Here is a 12,843-nt window from a genome sequence, read left to right as displayed (position 1 = left end):
CACACACTAAGTAACAGTTGAACACCTTTCATTATATCTCACAATATGGTGCAATTATACTGTCTAACTCTGAACAGTGTAGGGAAAAAATGTAAATCAGGTGATTTAAAATATCTTACTTTTTTTGGAATATCCTCTTTATTTATGAACGCACCGATAATGTATTTCTGTGTATGACTACCTATAGAATAATATGTACATTTTGTTTAATCAATGGATGTTTTCTGAAAGATACAGCCATGCAGTAATAGTAAATATTCAAGATTAAAATGGGAAACCACCAAGTATGTTTGTCTTGCGTATGCAGAAAGATCCTCAGTTTATTCAAATGGAAAGAAATATAAAATATAAAAAAAAAAAAAAATTCTTCCAGGTGTAATAGTGTAAAATAAAATATGTACTAAGCAGATTGTTGAATTTAGTATCTTTATTTAATTCATAGAAACAGAGAATTCATTAGCACACAAGTTATAATTGCTGGCTATTTTAGAAAGTCCCTCGGCCTGCACCGCTTCCAGCAGCTCCCATTGGCATGGAGCGGCGAACCGCGGCCAGTGGGAGCCGCGATCAGCCGAAACTGCAGACGCGGCAGGTAAACAAACCGGCCCGGCCCGCCAGGGGCTTTCCCTGCACATGCAGCGGAACAAGTTTGGGAACCACTGATCTAAAGGATAGATACAAGCTGTTAAATCATCAAAATCAGTTGCAATAGAGTCCTGGCTGTTTTTAGTAAAGTTGTTCTCCATAATTGTTGTATCAAGCAAATATTTTGTTTGGTCGCAAACGTAAAAAATACATTTATTATTGAAGTTTGTCCCTTAATTTAAGAGGGTATAACACAGCAACTCTGTATACATTTTTTTAAAATGCAGGAATTTACAGTAGTGCCCTTATGTAGTGTTGGTTAGACTAGTTAGTAGCTATTTCACAACTTTAAATAAACCCCTTACAACTTTCTTTCACTTTGGAAATAATGAAAGTTGTGTGAATTACTGTCTGAAGAGAACAGTTCAGCTGACACATTTTTTTCTACTTCAGGATCCAGATATTTTTAGTTGATATCCATAATGGAGATTTAAAAAGCTCTTTCAACTGGATTATTATTTCAGGTCTCAGTTAAAACTTGTCTCAATATATTGTTTGTGAGGGGGAAAATCCAATGTTTTTGTTACATTTCTTTTTTTCAGAATATTTCCCAAGGAGTCACATTTAGAGCTCAAAGAAACATCTTTTTTTACAGTGAACAGTCCCATTACAGTGAAGGAGTGAGAGAGTTCTTCCCAATTTTTGATTTCGCCTGCAGATCTCCAATCTGCTTATCTATAGAGATCACTTTTCAGTCAGAATAATACCTTTTTTTCTCTAACTGCTTAACAGCGTACTCAAATTTTAAACCTATAGATTGTACAGTGGAATAATTTTTTTTCTTTCATTGTCCTTAGACTTTCTAATGGTTGATTTTTCTGTTTTAGAAGTAGCTCGTTAATCCTGTGAATGAAGGACATTTCAGATATAAGACTTTATTTTAAAATCAGGTGTTCCTGATTATAAACTATTTGATTTAGGACATATTTAATTTCTCTTTAGATTTTGATTTATATTTTTTCAAGCCATAAAACAGACCATATGAACAGTAAAAACAAATACTTTAAGTAAAACAAGCCAAAACAGAACTTTGTTACATAACCATTTTTTCTTAAATAAGAAAACTGTTGAGCAGACTAGATAAAATTCCATTAATAGAAACTAAAACCAGCTACGTTTCGGAGTTAGGTGAAGATACACAGCTATTACTTTTAAATAAAGTGGAATTTCTTAACCAAACTTGAAAGAGTCATTATCCACCTGACCAGTGGATTTTGCTGGTTATACCACATTGAATAGCAGTAATGGAGAGGAAAATATAAGCTTCCCTTTGTGTTATCACAACTGAAATTACTGGTGGTAGAAGTGGATTTAGGTTCAGCTATGGGTATGTCTAGTTGAAAAGGAAAAGAGTGCTTTTTTCATTGTTAGCAACTTCATTTGAAAACACCCCTTACCATCTTTGTGTAGGCATAATTTAAAATGTAAGCTGTTTTTTAAAAGTGTTAAACTGTTAACACAAGGTGCTAAAGGTGCAAATTATGCTGGATAACTCAATTTGAAAACTCCCTTTTCTGTTTAGGTAAGAACTGTCTCACAAAGTTTGATCATTTGTTCAAAAGTCAGGATTATAATAGTCCTTGTGTCTCAGATTTTATACTAATGATTAATTGTTTTGAATTGCGATAGAGTAATTCTGAGGATGAAGATGACAATGATTCAAAATCTCCTGGAAAAGGCCGGAAAAAAATACGAAAGATTCTTAAAGATGATAAGCTTAGAACAGAAACACAAAATGCACTGAAGGAGGAGGAAGAGAGAAGAAAACGTATTGCAGAAAGAGAAAGAGAGAGAGAGAAATTAAGAGAGGTACATCTCATTTATTTATTTTTACTTTTGCATGAGATATTGTTTGAACGTTTAATTGCTGATGGTGTTTAAAGACATACATTTAGCTGAGGATGAGGAATTTGAAGTGTTTAAAAGGTATAGATTTGTGTAACCATTTGTAATAGGATGACAAGTCCCTTAAGGATAGTAAGGATTAGTGGTCAGTCATCTTAAAGTGATGGTTCTCAACCTACTTACCATTGTGGGTCACATGTGCAGCTCTCTGTTATGTGGGCCACATCCACACAGTATATGTACTACCTGTATGGCCCTGAGGATGTTGCATGGGCCGCAGCTCTGATTGGGCTGCAAGTGGGCCACGGGTTGAGAACCACTGTTTTAAAGGGACACACCACAGAACAGGTGTTGACTGATCACCCTGAAAGGGACAGTCACACCATGAATCACACATTCATACTTAAACTTGTAATTTGTTGCAGAATAAGGCTCTTCTATTTAAGGTTAATGATCAATAAACAAGGAATTATTGTTTTGTGTCTCAATTGTTTAAATTATTTTTTGTGGAGACAAATCTTGAACAGAGATGTTAAGGGATAAAAGGGGCATATTGCTTACAATCTTTCTTTTTGAATTTAGCAAATAGAGCCTTGCTATTTCATTGAACTTGTGTGTTTAAAAGGGCCCGAATTATTCAAGTGCAAAGCATTCTTATAATATATTATGTTGTTTACTTCTAGGTGATAGAAATAGAAGATGCTTCACCTCTAAAGTGTCCGATCACAACTAAACTGGTTTTAGATGAAGATGAAGAAACCAAAGAACCTATAGTACAGGTTCACAGAAACATAGTTACTAAACTGAAACCACATCAAGTAGATGGTAAGAAAATATAAAGAGAATTATGTTAATCAAATTTTTTTTTTCTTGTGCTGGCAGGGCCTACATGTTGAACTAGTGTCTTATGTACAGTTACTTGGGAAATGCTGCTAACTTTGGGTTTTTATTTTATTGTGTTGGAAATATCTTAGTTTGATTGTTGATTTATATAAAACTATCTTTTCAGATAAGTTCTTTAGTAAATTTAAAATGTTTAATACTTTTTAAAGGAGCTCTTAAAAAAAATTCTCTCCAGGTGTTCAGTTCATGTGGGATTGCTGTTGTGAATCTGTGAAAAAAACAAAGAAATCTGCAGGTTCCGGATGCATTCTTGCCCATTGCATGGGTCTAGGAAAAACATTGCAGGTAAGTGGCAAAGGACTTTTGATGAGGCATGTCCTGTACTCTGGAACCCGCTCCCTCATCTGGTCTAACCAGATGCCAAGTTTAATAGCTTTCAGGACACAGTGTAAGACCCACCCCTTCTCCTGGGCAATGGCCTGATGAGGTTGCTTAAAAAAAGGAAGTGCGTGTTGGTAGAGATTGGTCCTCTTTTCCTCAAAGAGTTGGAGTTAATATGTATTTGCCGTTTATAAAATATGTTCATGCACCCTGAGCTCTATCAATGTGCATATTGTACTTGCCTAAAAATAACTAAATTAGATTAAAAGCGTATGATTTGTATAGAGTTAATACATACAGCTTCTTTGCATTCCAAAATAATATATAGCTACAGGAGGATGAACACACATCTGTTATGTTCGTTTGAAATCCATATTTCTGAATTTGTTTAACATTACTCTTATTTTTCAAGTAGGCTATGTTCTCTTAAAATGTTCCTTCTTCAGTGTGTGTGCTATTTAAACTGGTTCCTTTCCTCAGTGGCTCCTGGATTATCCCCTGGTCATGTCTGAGATACTTGTCTGTTCACTGTCAGTGATTTCATTTGCGGTACTACTATAGCAGAGTTCTGTAGAGATTTAGTCCTTATTTTCTCAAGGGGTATTAAATTGTATTAAAGTTAGGCAACTCAGATGCAGTATAGATTTTAATATATTAAAAAGAATAGTCTCATCTCCAGTGTGAGGAGACTGCTGTCTTTAGAAGTAGCATCCTTTTGGAAGATATGATGCTTCTAAGAGTATCAACATTTATGGATGTCACACATGATTATTTTGTCAGCCTTAAATCATAGGAAGTGTTATGGTTTCACATAAATCTTTAAATTGACCTTTAAGTATTTCCTAAAACAATTCCGAATTCTGGATTAGGCATAATATAACTTTTAGGCAAACCTTTAGTACCTTATACTGGACATTGCAAAATATTGGAGTCTATTAATGTGACAAATGTGCTAGTTGGATCAACTGATAACTCTTTTCTTTCAATAGATAACTATCTGTCATTAGGAAATATTTTCACAGCAGAATGTTTCTTTTTTCTGTCACCTGTAACTACTCACATGATTAAGGAATTAATGTGTGTAACTTTCCTATAATTGGACAGAAGGCTAGTAACAAACATACATTGTGTCTTCATGGGCATTCTTTGCAATCGAATCACAATTGATTACCACCCCCTTTTTACAATTATTTTTCAGTACTTCCTCTCTAACCTTTAGCTGCTTCTGTGTTCTTTTGTCCTCCACTTATATGCATTGTAAGAAGCGGATTTAAGACTGGTTTTAAGAGATTTTCTATAATACCTTGAAATAACAATGAGATGAAAGTCAAGTAAAATGAGTGATCAAAGTCTCCAGGATGGCTTAAATTACCAGTTTCTTTGGGCACTCTTTCTTTCCTTTCATATTTGAATATTTTTAGCATAAGATGTTAACAGCAACTCTCATCTTAATAAGAGCAGGTCTACTAGTTCTCCCCCTGGTGATGGCATGCTGCATAGTTCCAAGGGCAGCTAAAAGCAGTTTAGTGTCCGTTGAACATTGCATATTTGCAGCACAGTCCTGAAGTTTGGAATGAACTGTTACATGGTGTACAGAACTGATCACCATACTGAAAGAATTGTTAACTTGGAAAGCATGTAATGCAAGATTGGTGCCAAGTTTCAAGAAACTCCAATCTTTCTTTATAAGTAATTTAAGGAGTGGGCTTAGTCTCACTGGTAAAGAAAGGAGGCTCAAACACAGGGCTGTCCCCAGGGAGGTGCGGGGCCTGGGACAACATCCCCCCACCCCCGCTCCAGGCCCTGCCCCCACTCCATCTCACCCTGCCTCTGCCTGCCCCTGCCCTGCCTCTTTTCAGCTTCCATCTCCCCTCCTCCCCCACCCCACTCCCCGTGATGCCAGGAGCTGGCAGAGCAGGGTGGGCTGGGTCCGCTGCTGCTGCTTCCTGCCAGTGAGTGTGGGCCCGACCCCCGCTGTCGGCACCAGGCCCCTCACTAATCCCCTGGGCCAGCCTAGCCTCCCGCACCATAACCCTACCTCCTCCTGGTCTGGCATAGCATCCCATGCACAACACACACACACAGAGCCATCCCCCAAAGCGTGGAGCCCAGGGTGGCTGCCCCGATTTGCCATACCCTAGAGATGGCTCTGCTCAAACATGACCTAATTTTTGTAATTTTTCAAGTTTCTATTATTAATGAAATTGTGAGACGATTTTTATGCTTATGAAATGGATCAACTACTTGGAGATATCATCCAAAATTAGGAAGCGGTGAATAAATTAAGAACTTTGGCAGACATGTTTCACACACAGAGTAATAAATGTATGCCATAAGTTAACCAGGGAAGGAAATTTGAGACACACAACGTTCCAGAGACAGTTAGACTTGATCTTGAAAATGAGAGGATTGAAGGAAATAGTTAAAAGCAGAAAAGTGAGTTGTTTAACTACTGCTCCCCAAAAAAGGGTGAGGCTGTTTGGGTAGGAAGATTGATGTTTGTAAACTTTATATGTTGTTTGGAGAAAATGAAGACTGGATATGGATGTGTGTGTAATGATGGTGGTTCTGTGTGTGTCTGTGTGCAGCTTTTTTTTCCCCCTTAAGTATTCTCATACTAAGTAGTAGTTTGCTTGGTTCCCTTTACAGGTAGTGAGTTTTCTCCATACAGTTCTGTTGTGTGATAAACTGGATTTCAGCACAGCTCTCGTGGTGTGTCCACTGAACACTGCTTTGAACTGGCTGAATGAGTTTGAAAAATGGCAAGAAGGTTTAGAAGATGATGAGAAACTCGAGGTATTTCATTTTTAAGAGTTCTCTTTTTTTTTTAAAGTCCCTTATATAGCTGAACAGTTTGAGTAACTATGATAAACTTACACCATTCGAAATACACACTAGAGACTGTGTTTTATGTATACAGAAAATTTACTTGTACTGATGTAGTAAGTGTGATCTAGGTATGTAAAAGTTGTGTAGTACTCTGCAAGGCTCCTGTTTTGTCTTGGCTAAAAGCAGAGTACAACATCCAGTATTCTCTTTCAAAAGGTCTCTGAACTAGCAACTGTAAAACGCCCTCAAGAAAGATCCTATATGCTGCAGCGATGGCAGGAAGATGGAGGAGTTATGATCATAGGCTATGAGATGTACCGTAATCTTGCACAAGGCAGGAATGTCAAAAGTAGAAAACTTAAGGAAATATTTAACAAGGCTCTGGTTGATCCAGGTAAGTGAATGTTGTTAATGTAAGGATTCAAAGTAGCAATTAAGCTGCCCATTTAAGGGGATGGGCTGAATTTAGAACTCTAGCAAGTGGAAAATGTTTTAGTATTTTTCTTTTTAAATATACTTTAAGGAAAATCATTTAATGATGTATTAATGAACCCACTAAGCTATTTTATTTACAGTTAACTTAGTTTCTGCATGGGTGATTTCTATAACACAGCTATCTTACAAAAATTTGCAGTTATGACTTAGAGTATTTTAAGTTAGGACTCTCTTGCGGATATGAATGAGATATACCCATATGAAAAAAGATACCAGGTACAAGAAATCTGTTGATTACCTTTCATCATCTGTTAAATTATCCCTTTTGGTCAGCCTTGTTTTTTCTTCAAGTGATTGCACATGTCTGTTCCAGTGCAGGTGTGTGCATGCCCTGAGCACAGTCTCCAGAAATTTTTTCTTCAGTAGTATCCACCAGGTCAGCTCTGGGGCCACGTGTCCATTGCGCCAGTATAAAGGGCCCTGCCGACCCCACGCCCCCTCAGTTCCTTCTTACCACCCATGACAGTTACTGAAACTGTTCCTCTCACTCTTGCAAGTTCTCAGTGGACTTTGTCTTCTCTGTGTTTGTTTGTTAGTTGGTTGCCAGTGTTGATAGTTAGTTACATCTTGGTAGTTAGTTCAGTTAGTTCTCTCTGTTTAGCATCTGTTCTCAGTACCGAGGCATGCCTCAGTCACCAGGCTTCAAGCCTTGTGCTTGTTGAAACTAGGCTATGCCCCCAAGTGACTTGCACTCCAGTTGTCTTAAGTGCTTGGGTGAAGCTCATATTGGGGACTTCTGCAAAATTTGCAGAGACTTTAAGCCCCATACCAAAAAGGACAGGGAGGCTAGACTGAAGTCCCTGCTAATGGAAGCAGAGCTGAGACCCTCCTTGGAACCGTGCCATTTGGACTTGGCACCGAGTATCTCAGCGTCAGTGAGAAGTGCTCCTCCCACTATCCAGGAGTCACAGCACCGTTTGTCATCCCCAGTGCCAGGGAAGAAACAGAAGAAGCTGCTGACTGAGAGAGGACGTTCTCCAACCGCAAGGATGGCCAGACATGGAGACCAGAGCGGAGTGTGACCTGTATCAGGTCACTTCTTGGCTCTGGCAGCTCAGTCAATGCTTTGATTCCTGCCCCTATGTGGGCTCTGAGTCTGCTACCAGCCGAACTGTCAGCACTGGCATGTCAGCATGCTGCCGGACTATTGCGATGCCATCACACCTGAGGCTTAAGCTTTGGCCAGAAACTTGCTCTCGCTGTTGGTACCAGAGTTACAGACAGTACAAGAGTTGGTGGCGTTGGTGCTGGCGGGTGGAAGGGAGAATGTGGTCGCTGGTTACCATTTGACTGGGGCCTTCAGTGCCATCTAAAAGGAAACTGGCCATGTTGGCTCAGTCCTTGTCTTCCCCACCCCCGCACTGGTCACCGGCATCAGTGGGAACCACTCCTCCATGGTCGCCATGGAGAGACGACTCCTCCAACAGTTTTAAATGAATGGGTAACACAAGAGATTTGGGGGGGGGCAAGGAGGATCTAGTTCAAAAACCTAAAACAGGGTGAAAAGATATTTAAAGACATACTGACGAAACATATGTGCATCTCCAGTGGTTTGATTAATGTGCAACTCTACTAATTGGGAAGCTCAGATCCCTGGATGCTTTTTTTTTTCCTGAGTAGGGAAATTAAAAATTAAGCAAAAATCAGTATCTGGGAGGGAAGAAGTCAACAATGAACTAGATATTTTGAGCGGGTTGGGAGTCTGGAAAGCTGCAGCTGCATGAAGTGGAGAGCCATGGCAAAACTGTTTACCTAATATGTAATCTCCCTGCTACAGACAGGATTGCCTTGGCTTCCCTGTTTCATGCAGTAGGGTGGCCACTGAAGTATAACAAGAGTGAAGAAAAGCTGTGAACTCTCTTCAGCTGAAGCTAAGGCAAAGATATGGATCTTACATTGAGTTTAGGGGCTAGTTAATAAAAGATGGTCTGTGGATGTCATGTTTTATTATTATTAAGAATAGTGGCATTGTCTTTGAGTGTAGCTGACCTGCACCACTCTTCTGATGAATAGACCCTAAATAGTTATTGGCTTTCTGATGGCTCATTGTGTTCTGCCTTGTCTCCGTCTCCATCTCCATCATGTCCAAACTCATGTCCTTGTTCTGGGTTGGTCCTTCACAGCAGCATGGGAAAAATTAATGGATGATCAAATGACAATGACCACAAAGCAAGAAAAATTAATTTTAAATTCTACGTCTTTGGCTTCATGAAGGTGCATTGTGCAAGATGCATTTCGTCACAAAGGAGTTGCCAGCTTATTCTTACTGATGAGGAAAGCATGGTCATGTGACTAAAATACATGATTAGTAGCCCTGAGATCTGTCTCTATTTGATTTTGGGCTTCTTTGTGCCTCAGTTTTCTCTATTTGTAAAGCACTTTGAGATTCTTTAATGGAAAATACAATATAAATGCATTGTGTTATTTAATAGGTATACACTCTGAGTTATGGGTCTCTGATCCCAGCATTAGTTTCTAGGAGAATGATGAGGAGCTATTCTACAATAGCCTAGATTAGACATGCATATTTGTCATGAAAAAGTACTAGGCTAAGCACAAACCCCAGTTATTTGGCTTTGACTGTGATAATGAAGGAAACACATTGTATGTTACTTGTTAGAAAAGACTACTTATCGTGGATGAATGGGCAGGTAGAATTTTGCAAAGCTGTACTGGAAACAAACTATCTTTATGAGGGATTGATCAGGTGGGTGGCTTCCTAAAAGTTGTTTTCATATTTTTTCCTCTCTCTCGCTATCTTGGCATCTGAATTTGTAGTGGTAGTTGTAAATTTTAATCTTAAGAATTTTTGTGTAAGTTAAATATCAAGAAGTGATTGAGATGTCTTGGCATTAAACCCAATAAAAATGAAGTTGTTACTTTGCTTGAAATTATGAAATTAATGTAAAAAAAAAAGTTTGGGGGAACTTTGAGTTGGGCCTTTGATATAATTTGACATCAAATAAAATTTGCCTTTTATCAGTGGGCAGATCAAGTTTACCACTTGGGTAACTTTCATCAGGCTTTCAGCTCTATCTGTTGTCAAGTAGGATATTGCATACTGCTCTATTGTCTTCATATAGAATGTTGCTGTTGGACTTTGGTTCTCTTTATAACTTCTTATCAGTCACCAATAGATGGCAGTGTAACGTGACTTTTAAAAATGTGTGCTTATGAAATTTGACAGAGAAAACGTGCATTGCTAAGATACATTTTACAGTGTTGTTGTTGACGTGTTGATTCCAGGATATTAGAGAAACAAGGTGGGTGAGATAATACCTTTTATTGGACCAACTTCTGTTGGTGAAATAGACAAGCTTTTGAGCTACCCAGAACTCTTCCTCAGGTTCAGTAAAACATATTCCCTCACTCATCTTGTCTCTATAGTATATGTTTAGACATTTTTAATAGGAATGAACTGTAAAACTTTTTCCTTAATCCTGCCCACTAATACATTGTGCACTACGCTATGTATCTTAGAAAAATCAACTACTGTGAATGTATTTGCAAGCCAAGAGTATGGGCTTTAATGCCCTTAAATCTACAGAGCTTTATTTAAAAATAGCATATGGTTGCCTGTTAATAGAGCAAAGTCAGACTCTTGTATAGCCAGCGTCCTAGTGGTTACAGAAAATAAAGTTAATTGCATTAGACGTCTTGATTTTCTTCTAGGCCCTGACTTTGTTATATGTGATGAAGGGCACATATTAAAAAATGAAGCTTCTGCTGTTTCTAAGGCTATGAATTCTATACGATCCAGGAGGAGGATAATTCTTACAGGAACACCACTGCAAAATAATCTTATAGAATGTAAGTAAATGCTTCTGTAGTCAGTGCAGAAAACATTTCCTTCCATACATTTCTGCCAGTATAGTAATATATTATTATAAATATATTTAGTTTTGAAGTAGGAGAAAATAATGTGTTCCTGATGGTACCAGACCACACTTTACAGCTAATAGAATAATTGTCATTACTTTTTAGTTTACCTTCTGTATAAATGTATTAGAGATGTAAACTGTTTTACATGCTAAGTCACTCTTGGAAGTCTAGTTAATTTAGAATGAAATCCCCCGGTAATGCATGCCTCTACTAACTGCCATAATTTTGTTTTCAGCTATTACAAAACCTACTATAAATATAATTTTGCTATATCATTGCTTCCCTGCATATTTAAGCCCACAGGCAGTATGACATTCCAGATAAGTCTTACATCAGTGCATCAGATCAACATTTATGCCAGATTTTCAAAAATGATTACTACCTTCTGAAAATCTAAGTACTTAGGTGCCTAAATATGGATGGTAGGTGTTTAAGGACTCATTTGGGAAAAATTTGGCCTTAAATTACCTTGCTTAACAGAAAAGTGTTTATGAAAGGTGTACACACACCCATTCTCTGCTTTTCTTAAAACAAATCTTTCCATAGGAACTATTTAATTTTAAAGAACTGGAGTTGATCTTTCTCTTCCAGATCATTGCATGGTTAATTTTATCAAGGAGAATTTGCTTGGATCAATTAAGGAATTCAGAAATCGGTTTATAAATCCAATCCAGAATGGTCAGTGTGCAGACTCCACCATGATAGATGTTCGGGTAATGAAGAAGCGTGCCCACATACTGTATGAGATGCTAGCGGGATGTGTTCAGGTATGGAAATACTTTACCACCACGTTAACTCAAGTAACTTAATATTATAGTAATCTACTTTACTTTGAATTAAAAAATATTATAGTCTGAGGCCTCTAAATTTGCATCTACAATTGCTACATACATAGTCCAGTAATCTCATTATCATTTGGACTCAATGTGTAGTTTTTGTAACTAGTTTGAATTGTAAATAATTCAGAAATCCCATATAAACAGAAAATCTTGTAAAAGCTTTACTGTCTTTACAAACCCTGTCAGTGTATCTTAGGGAGGACACATACAACTTGGAGAATTGTTTTCCTGACTTACTGGACAAGTAATTTATATTATAGGGTAGGATATCAGTACTTCAGTTTTGAAATATTCTGAATTTAAACTTAAAAACCATCCTGCCTTTTACTGTTTCCTAAAATGTATGGTAAGATGGTGGTCCGTGGAGAACTGTCTAACTGTTGAAGCTGGCTCACCTGTTTCCATTTGAGAGGATCAAAACAGATGGAAGTGTGGGGCGGGGGAGATGAAGACCGATTAACTTTTTTTTAAAAGGATGATACACCTGTTGCCCGAAAGACAACTAAAAATACATAAATCCTTTCCCAATATTACTTTTTCATGTTTAGGCAGTTGCTAGCATTGCCACAGAGATGTTATAAATGATTGTGAAGGAGAGTGATGGTGAGCCACGTGGTCATAAATAGGGAAGGGGGCTGGTCCATCAGGCAGTGTCTCTATTTTAAAAAAAAAAAACTGGTCCACACTGGAAATGTTTTTGGTATCTCCTGCACCAGTACATCTGAAAATGGAAATGTACACAGTAGCAAGAGGGGCCTTACCCAGCTGAAGCTAAATATACAGTAGTACAGTACTGGAAAACAAAGCCATTCCCACTGAGCCGTCTTGCCCATATCAGAAAGAAGGAAGTCAGCAACTATGAAAATCTTAATACACAAATAATGTAATATTTAAGCATTATTAGATGTCCTAAACTAGTCCCTGGGTCCAACAAACTTCTCTTGGTTTTCCACAAAAGGAGTAGCCCTGTGACAAACCTTGGGGAGTTTGTTGGCCCCCAAACTGTCAACACCTACCATTTTGAGGGTGAGGAGGCAGATGAAGAGAGGCAGAGACGGTGGGCAAGTGAATGAGGAAATGGATT

The 12,843-nt window shown here is 38.1% G+C and overlaps 1 protein-coding gene across 7 annotated transcripts in view; it reads left to right on the top strand.

Annotated features, from left to right (window-relative positions):
- The window catches only part of ATRX (ATRX chromatin remodeler), a 140,151-nt gene that overhangs the window by 65,262 nt on the left and 62,046 nt on the right, over positions 1-12,843 (top strand). For all 7 annotated transcript variants that reach the window (XR_005584794.1, XM_039489126.1, XM_039489127.1 and 4 more), the window contains 7 exons: positions 2,275-2,454; positions 3,174-3,315; positions 3,569-3,678; positions 6,364-6,510; positions 6,760-6,937; positions 10,711-10,848; positions 11,512-11,687. Coding sequence is in view for 6 of the 7 variants with exons in the window: in XM_039489126.1 (XP_039345060.1) it covers positions 2,275-2,454; positions 3,174-3,315; positions 3,569-3,678; positions 6,364-6,510; positions 6,760-6,937; positions 10,711-10,848; positions 11,512-11,687 (1,071 nt within the window). In the remaining variant the exon portion in view is untranslated. The remainder of the gene's footprint in view (positions 1-2,274; positions 2,455-3,173; positions 3,316-3,568; positions 3,679-6,363; positions 6,511-6,759; positions 6,938-10,710; positions 10,849-11,511; positions 11,688-12,843) is intronic.

The sequence above is a fragment of the Mauremys reevesii genome, linkage group 9, assembly GCF_016161935.1.
Source record: "Mauremys reevesii isolate NIE-2019 linkage group 9, ASM1616193v1, whole genome shotgun sequence".
In the NCBI taxonomy this organism is placed as follows: domain Eukaryota; kingdom Metazoa; phylum Chordata; order Testudines; family Geoemydidae; genus Mauremys; species Mauremys reevesii.
This window is presented reverse-complemented; position numbering and strand designations above follow the sequence as displayed.